Here is a 16822-nt window from a genome sequence, read left to right on the forward strand (position 1 = left end):
TTCACCTCCAGTCTGGGCATTTTTGTATATTTTTGTTTGTTTGTTTTGCAGATAAAGAGTATGGCTCAGCATGTTCACAGCATAGAGAAACAAGATAACCCAAGAAGAAGCCGGTTCTCTGATCGCTTCAAAGATGATATTACTACTATAGTTAGTGTGGTTACTTCAGAGATTGCTGCACTTTTAGTCAAACCACAGAAGGTAAATACATAAAATAACTATTGTGGTTCCTTGCTACTCACCTGGTGTTGCACAGAGCTATATTTAATCCCATTTCACCTTCATCAGTGTTACAAGACTTAGGCTAAAACTGAGGCAGTATTCTCACATAAACCTTAACTGAGTTGTGGCTGTGCAAGAGGCAGCCTTGTGCTCTCCTGGTAGACAGTTTGTTTTCATTCAGCTCAGCTCTCCAGCCTGCTTCTCGGTATGACTTTGGGATGCAGGGAAGGAATTCGCTTTCCCATCAACAGGAAAGGTTGGACACCTATTTTTAGTGTTAGTGATGCTTTATGCCAGGGCATCAAACCGCAGCCCAAGCAGGGTTTATTCCTGCTACCCTCATTTCTAAGGCATAGTGGTTATTTCGCATTTAACTTCTCTGATGGCAGTGGGCTAAACAATATTACTCCTGAGGGATGCAGAATCGAAACATGAGTGATCTAATCTCATCTCTCTTCAAAGAGGCACGGGCCACATGAAAATTAAAGGAAAAAATAAGCCCTAGATCCCATAATGTTCCTTTTCCTGATATGTTTTAACAAGCTGCACTGATCAAATGGATTATAAAGTTGAAAGGATCACAAAATGTAATTTGTATTTTAACATTAATACTGTCAGTTTATACCACTGATGTCACTCCACATTAGCCAGTAGACGAAAAGTTAAGGCCACAGACAGGCACTGGGTGACTGTTGTTGCTCATTTGTTGCAACCGACTTTTTTCATACCTCAGAGCTGCCAAATGCACTATGGCAGCCCAGCACTGAGCTCTCCCACAGGGTAGGACCAGACTGGAGAGCTGGTCTACCAGGTCAGCTTCCCAATCCACTTCTCCACATGTGCGTCCCCCTGTGCTGTTGGGGAGCAGAAAGTGGGAAAGGGCCAAGGCCAGGCAGCTGAGGGCAGAGAGCATGGTGGAAGTTATTGTCACTGTCCACCAAAGAGTTGTTCCTGAAGCTTTACCCTTTGCTCAGTCCTTTGGTGTACTTTTGTGATAGCCACATGCAGAGAAATTGTTTTCACAGAAGTCTTTCCTTAAGGTGTCAGTGACATTTTTCTTTTAGGTATGTTGTGTAATAAAAATCTGTTACGTGAAAGAATTTTGAACAGAACTAGAAGTTTTGCCAAGAAATTAGTGTTTTGTGACTTCCTCATGAAAAATACACAGGTTTTTATGGGCTGTTAATTCAATTCAGTTTTGATAGAGAAAGGGTATAGAACCTGATTATGTTTGAAAATCCCACTGTAGCCTTTGCAGAATGAAGGCTGATGGTTAGCTGTACAGAGCAGCAGTAGGCAGTATGCATGTTGTTATAAATCCGAGCAGTAACAATCTATGTTGCAATACATGGTTGAGCATGTCCGATTGCCCTGGGATTCTGCAATACTTCTGGTGTATTTAAAGCTACCAGGCAAGGTAGTGGAAAACTAATTTTGTTTTCACAGCAAAAAAATGCCTTGCTGCATAAATTAGGGATCACAGGAGATGGATGTATGTTATTCCTGAGCAGCCACAAAAAGGTTGAAGTGTAACCACCCTGAGGTGCTGCACACCTGTCCTCACTAGTCAGAGACACTGATAGGGACAACATTTTTCTCAGTCATCGCTGTCAGCCTTGACTGAAACCACCTGAGGGCTCTGAATGTTAAATTTGTGCAGATCACTCAAGCACCTCCACAAATTCTCTCTGGTGAGCTACACACGCTACTGAGATTCTGTTATTTAAATTTGTATGTTTGGAGTAACTGCAGCCTTGTTTTAGGGGCACATGAATTTCTGTGTGATTTTTGCTTTGGCCTGCATATCTCTGGTAATTAGGCCAATGCAAGAGCTTAGCTACTGAATGGTAAAATCCACAGATCTAACTTACTGGGATTTTTTTACTTAGTATTTTTTTAAGCATTAGTTTTATACTTAAAATTTCTAAACTAAATGCTTGGCATTCCATCAGCAAAGTCAGATTTTTATTAATAATTTAAAACAGCATTTTATGTTTTAAGTGTGTAAACCAGCGTTCTCTAATGTTAAAGGTTAAATTAAAACATAAAATAAAATAAAAGAATGTGCAGAATTCCAACCCATAGGTAATTCAGAACAGGTGTCAAATTCCATTTCATGTTGTCAGCCCAAAGGTTTGTGTTGATAAACTTGTTCGTTCATCCTTTGATATTCCCTGTGAAAGTTAAAACAGTTGAAATAATTTACAGGAATGATTCGGTATAATTTTAACAAGATTATGTAAATTGGAGAACTGAAACAATCTTCACCAGTATGTTCCATGTGATGGATCTGGGAGCTGTCTCCTATACTGGTTTTTAATGATTCTAAAAAGTCTTCTGCCTTTGTATGTGTTTTATACAACATAACTGCATTTTCCCCTCTTTTTTTAAAGGAAAGTGAGCAAGCAGAAAAAATTAATATCAGCCTGGCATTTTTCTTGTATGATCTTCTTTCTTTAATGGACCGAGGATTTGTGTTTAATCTCATCAAACATTACTGTAACCAGGTAGGCACCATGCATGATTGGGATTGCATCTGACTAGCTGGTCTGGTGTTCTGTTCTGATTCATTTATCCATCAAGATCCTTTGAGTTGTGTTAAAGAGCTAGGTAAATTTCCTATTTCTTATTGCATATGCAGAGACTTTTAACACTTTCTTGATTTGTGGTCTGCAGAAAGAAATTGACTGGCAGTTAAGATCCTTTTAGGAGTGTCATACCTTCCACTACTGCAGAGCATCCTTGGAGCCACTTTTCTTCCCTTACTTTTTTACATCCCTTAGCAGACCATATAATCTGCAGACCATACAGAGCAGCTCTCTATTTCTGACTCCTCCAGTGCTGTAAGGACATTTTTTAAATTTGGGAGATTCCATCAGAATGATCAATCTCTGACTTCCCACTATACAAGCCTCCCCCCCTCCAAAAAAATCTTATGCAGGATGTTGCTGTGAAATTATTTGTTGTATCTGAAGGGGAAAGTTCTCCTTCTGTTTTGTGACCTGATATACCTGCTGTAGCTTTTTTGCCAAAGGAAGAACCTCTGACAGCTGATGGTAGGTGGGAGAATGCAAGCTGGCTACCAGTCGTGTTTCTGTGTATGTGCAATACTCCACTGATGTCATTGTTCCTATGATGAAAAATGACCAGACCACTCTCACTCTGTTGGCCAGCAGGACTCTATGAGTTTGCCACAGATCCAACAAAGTTTTGTTTGGTTTTAATCTATGTGTTATGAAAAAGGGAAAAAATACTGTATTTTTTTTGGGGGGGGGGGGGATAAAATACACTCATTGTCTCTTAGGAAGCTGGTAAGTCAGAAGGGGCAGGGGGAGAGGGACACCACCACTGCCAAAAGAAGAGCAGCCAACACATGGGAACTTGTTAGGTAGAGGGAACCAGTGAGCATTTTAGGGCATGCCAGGCTATTTGTCTATTTCTGTTTTGGGAAGAAGAATATTTCACCGAATGGTAATTTAAATAGCGCATGCCCATCACATGACCCTTTTTGTTTTGCTTTTCTAGCTCTCAAGCAAGCTGAATTCACTCTCCACTCTTATTTCCATGAGACTGGAGTTCTTGAGAATTCTCTGCAGCCATGAGCATTACTTCAATCTGAACCTCTTCTTCATGACCTCTGCATATGCTCCAGTATCCCCCTCTCCCTCCTTATCTTCCCAGGTAGGCATCCATTAGATGATGTTGCATCAATGTCACATAAAGCACACATGTACAGATATCTGTATTCAGATATTTAGGTTAAAATTAACCTCTGTTATACCAGGGAGAACAACTTCCCTCTTGAGAGAAGAGGGCAGAAGAACAAAAACTAAGAGAGCACCACTACAAGACTGCATCTACAGAAATTAAAGCTTAACATGACGCAGATGTGTGCCCCTCTAGAAACATTTAAACAGAAAATGACTGTAAAGGTAGACAGACAGGGTCTAAAAGGAATATGGCTCTGAATGCTGATACAGGTGCACCTATATCCCATCTATACACAACCACAGATACGTACTTCAATATCTGTTTTGGAGAATTATGGCTAGCAAATTCTCTGTGTATTTGCCTTCTGGCTGAACTTGTTGTTCCCCAAGTGGATGAAGATGCTACCACTATGCAAATTAGCAACTAAATCACTGCAGTTTTCAGTATCCTGCAAACATGGATTTCTGTTGATCATTAATGTTGTTTGGAGCAGGATTATCCCAGAATCACAGAATCCCAAGGGTTGGAAGGGATCTCAAAAGAACATCTAGTCCAATCCATCCTTTCCTTTTCTCCCCACCTCCATGCTACAATGATTGCCATGACTTTGCCAATGATTTTTCTGTGCTTTCACTTTTATTTGAGCTTTATGATTTTTTTTTGTGTGGAAACACTTAGGTGTCCTGAGTAGATCTCTCACACAATTTTTGTGAACACCTCTCCTCATCACTTCTCATTTCTTCCACAATGTCATTTCCAGTACGTGCACATTTTTTCAGACTTGACCTGATAATGACACAGCTCTGAATGTTAGGACCTTCCATCCATCATCCTGGGCATGGAGTTCACAAACATATTGAATGAAGAAATTGTTGTCTGGCATGACACACACTATTTCACCAGTCTTGTGCCCTTCTCCTCTACATCCTACTTAAATGGTATCTTGCTTTTGCCATGAGGCAGACCCCCTAAAAAGGGTGCTAGCCTGCTTGTTTTCCACCTCAGTGGTCTTGCAGAGGTCAGGACTGAGATGAAGCATTTCAGTGCAATGCCCCATAATTGCACATCCCTTGAAAGCAGGGAGATGGAACTGAAGCTAATAATAGAGGGAGGTTCAGAAACACTCTTAGTAGTGGCAGAGTTCAAATTCATGATTTCTTTTTCAAGTGTCATTGCCAAATAATTAGTTGGATCCTAAGACTAGAACAGAACAGAATGGAATGGAGTGGAATGGAATGGAATCAAATATAATGCCATGGGCAGGGACATCTCACACTGAACCATGTCACCCAAAATACTTTCTTGAATCTTTTTCTTCAACTCAAAAGAAAACCAGTAAGGTCTTAGCATCAGGATTTCCCAATAGTTTTGCTTAATGCTAATCCTGTATGCCAAAGAACAAGAAATGGGACTCCACTGCTTATGGGGAAAAAAGAACTGAGCATAGCTCCTGCAACTAGTTGTAGCAAAACAGAGCCGGGCACACACCAGTTTAGTCATCCTTTTGTTCAAGCAACATCATCAACTCTTTCTCCTTTAGGAGTAACCTGTGAAGTGCAACCTGTGCAAATCAATAAGGCTTTTGTGTTCTTTGGATGATTTACTATATTAGCTGACCACCCTTGTGCTAATTTTGATCTGTCTGCAGGAGTGCTGCCCAGCTAGAATTAGATTTTAAGTAAGAAATATGGCCTTGTGAATAAATCTTTTGGAATTCTTGGAGAGAAGCCAAATTCACTTAACTTGGTGCTCTACACTTTAACATTATTCCACACAAACAGTACAGCCAGTGCCTGTCTGCTTGAGGTTGAAATTGGAGTGCACTTACGTAAGTGGACCCAAAGACTGGGGATGCTCAGAGTCATGAGTTTTGTTTGAGCCAATATGCTGGAAAACAGCTACCACAGTGTGGTATACTGCTACTTTCTGTGTTTGTTTTCTGAGATTATTTCCAGGTGACTGGCAGAAATATTAGGAGAGAATATTGAAGAATATAAATTAAAAGCAACATTTGGATCCATAAACCCCAGTAACTGCACTTGGAAATAGAGCCTAAGACTTATGTTCACCCCATCAGGGAACAGAAAAATTTCAGGTGACCTGTGGCACACACTCCTATGATTGGAGAAGCTCGAAAGTTCACAACACATATATAGCAGCAACTTTCCATTCCTGGGCTGGCTGTATATCAGTCAAAGGCATTAAGTTACAGCAATTTGAAGGCTTCTCTAAATTGTGGCAGCTGACAGCAAGCTCAACTAAGGATTTCCAGGCTGAAAGGAAACGCTGTTTGCGTGTGTTTCCTGACCTTACTTCTGTAGATGTCGTGGATGCTGAAGAAGGCACAGTGCAGAGCTTCTGATACCAAAGCCTCTCTTAATGTAGGGGCAGCCTCTTGCTGCACAATGTCCAATGGCCACTCTGCAATGGTAACAATAGTGTAAGGAGCTGTAAACATGGAGGAAATTCTGACTGTGTCCATCCAAACTAATGAATATAGGGTAGGAAAAACGTCAAAGGAGTTTCTTGCACAGAATGGAAAGAATGAGATTGTGTCCTAGCAGGCAACTTATCTGAAACTATATGCATTGTATTTCACACTCAGATGTTTTCCTCTGGAATGTCCAACCCTCTTTCAAAGTCTGTGCTTTTCCCCTGGTAGAGATTTTCCATTAGCTACATGGACTGTGACTACAGCCCCATAAAGAAGCTTTGATTTCAGAGATTGTTCTTTAACATTTCTAATATACTTCTGCAGAACTCCAGCTCCTGCTCTAGTTTCCAGGACCAGAAAATCACTGTGTTTGACCTCTCGCCTGAATACCGTCAGCAGCACTTTCTAACCGGCTTACTTTTCACTGAATTGGCAGCAGCGCTGGATGCAGACAGTGAGGGGTGGGTATCCAAATTTGCAGATTTTATAATGGAACTGAGTTACACTACTACTCTTGGCAAGGGCATAGTTTGATTCCAGGACAGTCCTGTTTTCCCACTCTTTTCAATCACTCTGTAACACAATAACCCACTCATCATTTTATCTGCATTATGTTGGACCCAGTAAATAAATACATACTATTTGTTGTGGTAGTGTTGGCTAAACCGCCAAATTGAGAGCACAACATGAAAATCTAGCTGCTCTTCTCTCTAAAACACCTCTGCCTTTGAACTTAAGAGTTTAGCTAAACTTTGGCTGGAGTCTGATGCTTTTCTTAAAGCACTTCTCTTCACAGTATTGAATTTTTATGGGAACTTTGGAAGACTTGAATGTTCTTTGATTGTGGTGAAGTCGCTTGGAGATGTAATACTGCTATCTTTTGCGGGGAACATGAGCCTCTGCTCAGAATGGAAGAGATTATCCAACGAATATGGGTGTATTAATTTGTTTCACCTCCAGTCTGTTTCTTATATCTTTGATTTACAGATAATTTGTGCATGACTCATTAATGGAGCTCATGGATGGTTTTTATGTTAACAGGATTAGCAAGGTGCAAAGAAAAGCTGTCAATGCTATCCTTAGCCTGCTGAGTTCCCATGACTTAGACCAGCGTTGCTCAAAAAAAGAGGTGAAGATTAAAATTGCAGCTCTCTACCTCCCTTTGGTTGGTATCATTTTGGATTCTCTGCCACAACTCTATGATTTTACAAGTAAGACCTCTTTCCCTTTGTATTTTTCATCTTCTTAGAGTGACTTGTTTAAATAGTCTATCGAACATAAAAGTGCAGAAATTGCCCACAGTCTAGTAAGATTGCATATTTCTTTGCTCAGAAGTAAACTGGATTTTTATAGACAGGAAAAACTTCAGTGTCCTCACTTCACGAGCAAATGACAGACCAGGGATGTATCTGTAAGTACTCCTGCTTATCTCTTAGTGTAAATATTATGATCCTAGAAACAAAGCCTGCTAGAAATATTAAGATATAGACAGGTTTAACAGAAAACAAGAGTGATATTGACTTACATCACAATTAAAGAAATTGTATTATTGTATTATTTCTGTCTTTTTCTATTGCTCTTTAGTGCTGTTAATGTGATACCAAAATTTATCTCTAGCTAATGTAATTGTCACACAGGAAATATATTTTTGTCATCTGTTATAACTATAAACTTTGCTCTACATTATGGACCTTTTAAATCCACATTATCAAACCATTTAAGCCAACATTATTTAGGCTGTTTCCTTGCATTTTTCTTCGTGTATATTTATATGATACTGCTGAAAGTAGCTATTTCAGGTTTTCTTGTAAGACAGATTTCTGCTACTTGGAAAGCTACATTTCACTTGCATAAATAGAATAAAGGTTTTAAAGAAAAAAGGTATAATCTTTGAAGAACATACTTTCGTCACTGTTTCTAAAAATATTTTGCATGTGGATGTCTAGACAAAAAAAAAACCCTTAATACTGTGAAAGTATTATTTAGCACTCTAGTCTAAAAGGAAGTCACATTGGCTAATCAGCTCACACCCCATTCCTCTAATCTAAGTGTTATTCTTATACCAGAAATGAAAAGAAGATGACAAAAGGAAGCCCAAGTCTACCAGTATGGCTAGGTTTCCAAGTGTCTTTCTTTTTTAATATCTGTCACAAGAGGCTGTTAACTTCATTCCAAACACACTGGGTCTGGCTGATCCCTCCACTTCTCTGGAAAGCAGGCTTGCAAAACACAAAATGGACACTCAGAATAAGCGGAGATTTTTACAAAACTTAAGTATAAATACCCTTATTTGTTGAAAGTGATGTCAAGAACTAGCAGGGAATAGAAGGAATTAAATGCTTAAAATTAAACTTGTTCTTAAGCCAGCATGCTATACCAGCTCTGTCAGCTCTTAGCAGACTAACATACTTTGCTGAATATCACCAAACACATGTATGGCTTTTGACCTGTTCCTCTTGCCTGAAATGGACTAGAACTGGATGGTTCCCAGTCTTATGAAATACTGGTTTAGCTCTGGACCTCAGAGACAACCTCATGTTTGCTATTGTGTTTGCTTTTAATCTGGCTTCTCTGAACACCTGGAGTATATCGAACACATCTCCTTTCCCTGTGTTTATTGGAACAATTTGTCAGTTTTTGCAGGTGCCTGCAATCTGTATTGCTAATGCTGCACCTCTTTTTGCTGCTTGGTGCATCAGCCAGACCACAGTCTTAGGGATGGAGGTTCTAACTGATTTGTTAGGTTACAGCCCAATTGAAGACTGTGATACGTGAGCATCAACAACTGGATTGTTCCTGAAGTTCCAATAGGATTTTTCAAATCTAGTTTCAGACCCTCGCAGCGGAAAAGCGCGCACAGGAAACACAGAAGAAGAAGAAGAGTCTGCAGGTCCAATCAACCAGAATGTGGCCCTTGCCATTGCAGGGAATCAGCTCAACCTCAGGAGCTTTGGAATAAATCTAGTATCCCTGGTATGATCAGTGCTCTGTCATGCTCCTTTCTTGCATCTATGAGTCTCTTTGTTTTCTCTTTTAATCCTTTCTTGCCACTAATAACTATAGTCATGAGAAACTGTGTTCTTGTTTCCTTCAGCCCCAAAGAATGCCTCATATTCCTCCTATCTTATCCCACTCCTCTTCTAGACATTTAATTACTCCTTTACCGTAAGTAGTTATTCTTTTTCTCCCACATGCATATTTCTCTTTCCACAACCAATCTAGTCTTATTTCCAGATCAACTAATGCCACTATGACTCCCCCAGTGCCTTCCAATCCCAGTCTCACCTGAATCCATGGATCTAGGACTCATATCCTTATTTTCTTCTGTATATCTTTTTCTTCATAGTTTGTTGTGGTTTTTTTTATCTCCCATAGAATTTGGCTGACACAACTGCTTTGCGAAAAGGGACCAAACAGTAATAGAATCTTTTTCCTCCCTATTCTAAGGAAATTAAAATACAAACATCTGACAGACAATGCTTTTGTGCTTCTTCATGTATTTCACATGCATACAACTGGTCCTGCTACTAATCACATGCATTCAAAAAATACAATTAGTGTAACCTGAAAACAGTTATGTTTACCAAAGTCCAGTTCTGAGATTCTATTTCACTTAAATTTAAATAACATTACTTCACCTGAATTACATCCCTTTTCTTTCACTTCTTTCAACTGACATTTACTTTATCTGCCCTAGCCCTACAGACAGAGTGCCACATTAAGTCCTGATACCACTCGCAACCTTTTGATATGTTTTCTCTGGATCATGAAAAATGCTGATCAGAATCTAATACAGAAATGGATTGCAGACCTTCCATCCATGCAGTTGAACAGGATTTTAGATTTGCTTTTCATTTGTGTGTCATGCTTTGAGTACAAGGTAGGTGAAACATGGCCTGATTTTGTTGTCCTATGTTTTGGGTTTTTTTTTCCCTTACCTTCTGGCTGTCCAGGAGAAATTAATTGTTGAAAACTGTTGAATTAGCTCTTGTTTGATCTATACTACAAATGGACAAATTAATTCAGCTAAAATAGCCTACACTACCCTTCAAGCAAAATACAGCCAAAACCTTAGAGAAAGTCCCATGAAGTTGACTTAAATTGTTTTATTATTTTCCTTTCCCTGGGGATTTGAGGGCTATTTTTGGTGGGCAATGTATTACAGTTCCTGTAAGTACCAGAAAGTACACTAAAGAATTGAACCTAGTTCAATTAAGAACTAGGACTGGACATCAGGACTTCCATTTCTGACAGGGTCTGTCTGCAATGCATCAAGTGATCTTCCCTCTGAACTTAGATTTCTCTCTCTGTAGCACTGATCTACATATTTGTGTTTATTAGCGGTACATACACTGTCTCTTTCCTCATCTGCAACATTTATTTAGCCTTTATATAGTAGTCAGTCATATTCATTGATTTCTGCTCCCCCTACATGTCTCTTCTATTGTGTCTTGTTTTGGAGATGTAATTTTGACTCATGCCTAATGATAGAGGCATTGGTGTTGATTGCTTTGACTTTACTTTCAGGGCAAACAAAGCTCAGATAAAGTTAGCACCCAAGCACTCCAGAAGTCACAAGATGTTAAGGCCCGATTAGAAGAGGCTTTACTGAGAGGTGAAGGAGCCAGAGGAGAAATGATGAAGCGCTGCAGAATACCAGCTGGTACTTAACACCCGTCTTCCCCCTTGTCTTTTGAGAAGATTTCAAGAGCTTGTAGACATAAATGAATTTATTGGGTTTTATGTGTAGCCCCCATTTTTTGTCCTTGTATTTTTCACACACAGACCTTTCTCTTGCAGACCTTTCTTGGTTTTACTATGGAGAAAAATATTATTAGCTTTCAACTATCCAAGGTGTAGTTAGGACTGATAAATATGAGGCCAACTAAGTTTTAACATGTTCCGAGAAACTGTGTTGCTGTCTAATCAAAAGCCAAGAAATGGTGTCTAAACTATCAGTATGAGCAAATTGTTTGTATCAAAAAAGAGGTTATTTAATTTAATAAATGGAATAATTTGTGTTCTTGTCCTTGAAGACATTAAACAAGCTAATATGGTAAAAATCTAGATGAAAAATGTGATGGGGTCCTATCCTTTACTAAAGCCCTAAGGCTGTAAAGGTGAATGGTTTAGTTCTGACAGACTGCTATAGACATACATCTCCTTCTTTCAGTGAGCTATCAGACTTCAGGTGTCCTCTTTTGCTTTAATCTCACTGATATATGTTGCACTGCTAGGGAATGACAGATCAGTGGGGCTAAGTGAAAACCTGCGCTGGAGAAAGGAGCAGACTCAGTGGCGGCAGGCAAATGAGAGGCAAGATAAGTAAGTAATTTAATTAGTATATATTGCTTTTATTAGATCCAAAATTGTTTGCGTTTTTCATGTTTTGTTGTTTCTCCTAGGAACATTTTATTACAAAATCAGCAGTTTCAGTCCTTTCCATCTTCTGCCAAAGAGAAAGAAATAGAAAATGTTTAAGTAGCAGGAATATCCAGCTGTTGCTATGACACAACAAAGAGATCACAAATACTTGAATGAGAAGTTTAAATAGTTATCTGCACATTTTTTTCCTTCTTTTTATCAGTGTAGTAAACACTAGTTACTGATACAAGTTGTATCAAATACTCCACAGAGGCTTGCTATGACATTTATTTTGGTGTTGCTATGGCTCCTCACTGTATATGCTATTGTGATACGGGTTTGCTATGTTAAATCAGTTGAGCTGGGTTTGACATGCTATGTTAAGATTGAGAAGATTTATTAAGAGGAGTAGGGGAAGATGGTTCTGTAGTGAATATTTTACTTGTAGGAAGTTTTAAGTTATGATGAAGACCTCATAGCAGCTTGCCAATATCTGAAAGGGGGCCTACAAAGACACTGGAGTGGGACTCTTCATCAGGAACTGTAATGATAGGACGAGAGGCTTAAACTTAAATAGCCAAAGTACAGGTTAGGTATAAGGAAGAAATTCTTTACTGTGAGGGTGATGAGGCAGTGGAGCAGGTTGCCCAACAAAGTGGTAAATGCTCCATCCCTGGCACTGTTCAAGGCCAGATTGGATGGGGCTTTGGGTGACATAGTCTAATGTGAGGTGTCCCTCCCTGTGGCAGGACTAGATGGAACTAGATGATCTTAAGGTCTTTTCCAACCCTAACCATTCTGTGATTCTGTGATTCTGTGATTCTGTGATTCTGTGATTCTGTAATTCTGTGTCTGTGAAGTACATTTCACCTTATCAGCACTATATGGTAGTAGACAGGTCAGTGACTAGGTTTATGGAAAACTGTATTTTGTTGAATGGTTTGTATTATTAATAGCATTTCCATATGGTATGTGCTTAAGTTTCTGTAAGCATGGAACTTGTTGCTTTCCCCTAAAGGAGATGTGCCATTTGTCCATGGACACTTGCTTGAATTTTGGCTACCTAAACAGGCCACTATGCGTCAGATGTAGAGACACTGGCCTCTCCCCAGTCCTGCTGCTGTGAGCTCATTCGTTCAATATATGTGAATTTGAGCTGAGTTCACTCACTTGTGCTGCGCAGCAACTGTGTTGTTGTTTACTAGCACTCATCCATAATCATCACATACATTTTTTTAACACAAGATTGTTAATTTGGAATTTATCCAAACTTGAAAGAAAGAATCCTTCCACTTTCTGCACCATATTGGAAGAGGTACATATTCTGTGTGGTTATTCTTATTTTTCCTCAAAAGCAGCTTGCTTTCACCCAACCAGTTTCATTAAAATTAGAATAAAACAGTCTTCAAGTAGCAGCTCAAATATTTCTTTACAATAGATCAGTTAAACTACTTAAAATAAAACTTCTGGTTACATAAGTATGACTCTCTATGCTGTCCAGGCCTTTCTGTTTTACCCAGCATTCATCACTGTGGTATGCAAGTTCTTTGCTTCCCTCCTTTTTGGAAGCCTTTAATGTGTAGGTCCCATAAGTCAGATGTTTGCACATAGTACGTGGCACAGCAGGTTTGCACAGGTTGCTACTCAGTCTCACTCAGCCTGCTTCTCCTTGAGTCCAGAATGCTTCGGGATTGTAGTTGCAGTTATAAGCTACAAGTGGTCTAAGAGAGGATCCAGTGAACATGTTTAACGTGTGGTGGCTGGAAATGGTTCAAGTGGCTGCACTCTTTGCCTAATTTGTTCAGTTCCTACTCATGTTTAGTGATCCCTAGCTTGATTGTAACACAAGCATTTTGGCAAGGCCTTCAGATCTTCATTACTTTGAGTCTGTGTAATTAATAACCATTTGACTGCCCCAGCTTCCTTTCCTAGCTCTCCTTAGAAGTGTTTATTCCCCAAAGAAGGCATTTACTTTTCTGGTTTTCTTTCTGGGTAAGACTTCACTAGGCAGAAATGGTAATGGAACATTATCAGGTAATCTGAACAACAGATCTGGAGTCACTGATTGTAAGGGTGTTGCTCCAGCCACAGAAATGCATCTTAGGAACTTTGGCCCAAATCAGAGCAGCTCTAATCTCAAGTTCTAGAGAGCAGCTTCTGACCATGCCACAGCCCTTTTCTGGGCAGTTTGGGAAAAAGAACAAAGATTCCTCTTTGTGTTTCTACCATACAAGGGATCTCTGAAAATACACTTTTGTTGGGAGTTAATAAGTATCTATTCTTAGAGCATTCAGCTTGTAGAGGAGCTGTGTTCCAGTCTTTGTCCTTAAGTCTACACTAAGAGGGTATTATGCATTGCCTTTACCACCACATTTTGTCTCTTATAAAGGGATCAGTGTCCTGGGTTCGGCAGTAGCAGTCAATTTTTCTCCTTCTTAGTAGCTGGTGTAGCACTGTTTTGACTTTCAGCCTGGGAACAGAGCTGATAACACCAATGTTTTTAGTTGTTGCTAAGTAATGTTTAGTCTGACCAAGGACTTTCTGAGTCTCAGTGCTCTGCAAGGGAGGAGGGGAGGCTGGGAGGAAGCAGAAACAGGACACCTGACCCAAAGTAGCCAAAGAGGTATTCCATACAACAGAACGTTATGCCCGGGGATGGGGAGTTACCCGGAAGGGTTTGCTCTCTTCTGGGTCAGGCTCATTTTGGTGGGTGGTATTGTATTCTCTTCCCTTGTTATTTCTTCTATCGTTATTATTATTGGTGGTAGCAGTAGTGATTTGAATTATACCTTAGTTACTGGACTGTTATTATCTCAAGCCATGGGAGTTACATTCTTTCGATTCTCCTCCCCATCCCTCCAGGAGTGGGGAGTGGGGGGGAAGGAAAGAAAGGGGGGAAGGGGGTGAGAGAGAGACCATGTAGTTGGGTTTAAGCCACGACAATCAGTCATCTCTTCAATGAGCCTGAGCCTGGGACACTGCAGTATTGACCTTGCAGATGCTGGACTTCTCATTGTATGTTGTCAACAGTTTTAAGAACTGACATTTTGACTGCTTACATGAAACACTGCTACTATGGCATTGAACAAATTTCCCCTTTTCCCAAGATTGTTATTTTTACTTTTTTTCTGGAAGTGTTAGATCAGTTGCTTTCTATTCCATTTGGGGTTTTAGTGTTCTGACATAGGCAATGCATTCAGAAATTACTACATATCTTATTGAACAATTGAATATGATAGTGAGGGCAGAGTAGCCATCATGCAGATTACTATCAAGGAAGCAGAAGCGTCTATTTGAACTATTCAGGGGCCTAAGTTTCAAGTGTCCCTTTGGGACTTCTGTTCTATGGTATCAGCTCTCCTTTTTGACTCCATAGTTCTTAAGAAACACCTCCGGACCCTGTTTTCACTGTTTGCTCTTATGCAATTGTTCAGAATGGTATAGTCTGTATTTTGGCTTTCTTTAAACAGCAGGCTATCTATCTCTCTGCATGCTTTAATTAGAACTCCTTTTCACAGGACAAAAGCTGAGCTAGATCAAGAGGCTCTGATCAGTGGAAACCTGGCAACTGAAGCTAACCTGATCATTCTTGATATGCAAGAGAACATCATCCAGGTGGGAAACAGCAGAGCTGGCTTATGACTAATACCTGCTCCCTCAGAAGTCAGTGGAAGCAGGATGCATTTCTCCTTTTGTTTCTATGCAGTACAAAATGTTTTAATTAAAGATCTTCTGTAAACTTCTAGAGTCTTGAAGAGGAAAAAAAATATTGAATGAATACAAAGACAGAATTGCTGTCTGCCTTACACTATTGCCACAAGCCCCTTCTACAGCAGGGCATTATGCTACTGTGAATAAAAGGGAAATCTGCCACCTTCAGTAAATGTTGAAAGCCATTTCAACGTATTAGTTGATCCTGGAGTCTGGGGAAGAGATGCTAAGAAAAACCTTCATGTATGCTAGGAATGTATAGATCTGTGAGACAAAAGGATTTAACCTTGAATCCCAGAGTGCTCAGTGCAGTAAAGTATCTTCCACCTGCATAGAGCAATGTAAAATGAAAATGTAAGATGAACAATATAAGATGTAAGAACTGACTTCTAGGAGTCAGATGCAATAAAATTTCACAGGTCCTTCGACAACAGTGGAGCTATGACAGTTGACTCTGCTTAGACATGGTCTTCTGGTTTATGGGAGAGACTCTCAATTTCCACTGTTTATATTCACAGATGGCGAGGAGAAAACTTTGTTCCTGAAAACCTGTTAGTAGAAGAGTATTTAGCTACTGGACTTTTGTAGTACTGAGCATGATTTTTGCATGACACCATTCATAGCACCTAGCCTCACCACAATTTGAGTTGTGGGTTTGATCAGAGCATACCAAGTATGCTGATTTAGTCTATATGCCAGGAAATCAGAGCATAAGGAAGCAAAGGAAAGGCTGGTGCTTGCCCACTATGGGATCACTTCCTCATCCAGGGTACATGAAAGATTAGCCAGAAGGTGGACAGAGCTTCAAAAGTTACTGCAGAAGCTGGCTGAGCTTAAAAAATCATTGGAGGGTCTGTGGATTTTGGGAAATGTTTTGGACGTTTTCCCTTCTGTCTTCCTGATCACTACAAAAGTGTTTTGAAATTCCTCTGAAGCAGTTGCTAACAAATAAAAGAACTGCAATCTCTGAACTGCTGGGTGTATCTCAAGGACAAGACAGCAGAACTTCCGTTCCTGTATGCCAGTTCATTGTTGAATTACCTCATGCGGTTTTTGTTTTTCTCACATGTAGGCAAGCTTTGCAGCAGAATGCAGAGACAATCTTTTAGGAGGAGTTTTGAAGGTCCTGGTAAATTCTCTGGGCTGTGATCAGAGCACCACTTACCTGACTCATTGCTTTGCTACACTCAGAGCACTCATTGCTAAGGTATGCTGTTGAAATACTTCTGTTTTCATGATTCCAATCAACTTATTAGAACAGCATTTCTAGAACAGAGCTGTGTGCCTTTACTTACCACTCTTCCTTTGGCATGTGTTGCATCTATGAATACATTTTCTATGTGTAGGGATGTTAAGGGACTTCTACAGCTTTTGTAAGAT

General features: G+C 39.8%; 1 protein-coding gene across 1 annotated transcript in view; it reads left to right on the plus strand.

Annotated features, from left to right (window-relative positions):
- The window catches only part of DOCK8 (dedicator of cytokinesis 8), a 73863-nt gene that overhangs the window by 35547 nt on the left and 21494 nt on the right, over positions 1 to 16822 (plus strand). The window contains exons 24-34 of the mRNA XM_031054319.2: positions 52 to 201; positions 2616 to 2729; positions 3748 to 3903; positions 6692 to 6828; positions 7409 to 7578; positions 9195 to 9340; positions 10065 to 10247; positions 10895 to 11030; positions 11605 to 11692; positions 15250 to 15346; positions 16515 to 16649. Of these exons, the coding sequence (XP_030910179.1) occupies positions 52 to 201; positions 2616 to 2729; positions 3748 to 3903; positions 6692 to 6828; positions 7409 to 7578; positions 9195 to 9340; positions 10065 to 10247; positions 10895 to 11030; positions 11605 to 11692; positions 15250 to 15346; positions 16515 to 16649 (1512 nt within the window). The remainder of the gene's footprint in view (positions 1 to 51; positions 202 to 2615; positions 2730 to 3747; positions 3904 to 6691; positions 6829 to 7408; positions 7579 to 9194; positions 9341 to 10064; positions 10248 to 10894; positions 11031 to 11604; positions 11693 to 15249; positions 15347 to 16514; positions 16650 to 16822) is intronic.

Source organism: Melopsittacus undulatus, chromosome Z (assembly GCF_012275295.1).
Source record: "Melopsittacus undulatus isolate bMelUnd1 chromosome Z, bMelUnd1.mat.Z, whole genome shotgun sequence".
Lineage (NCBI taxonomy): Eukaryota > Metazoa > Chordata > Aves > Psittaciformes > Psittaculidae > Melopsittacus > Melopsittacus undulatus.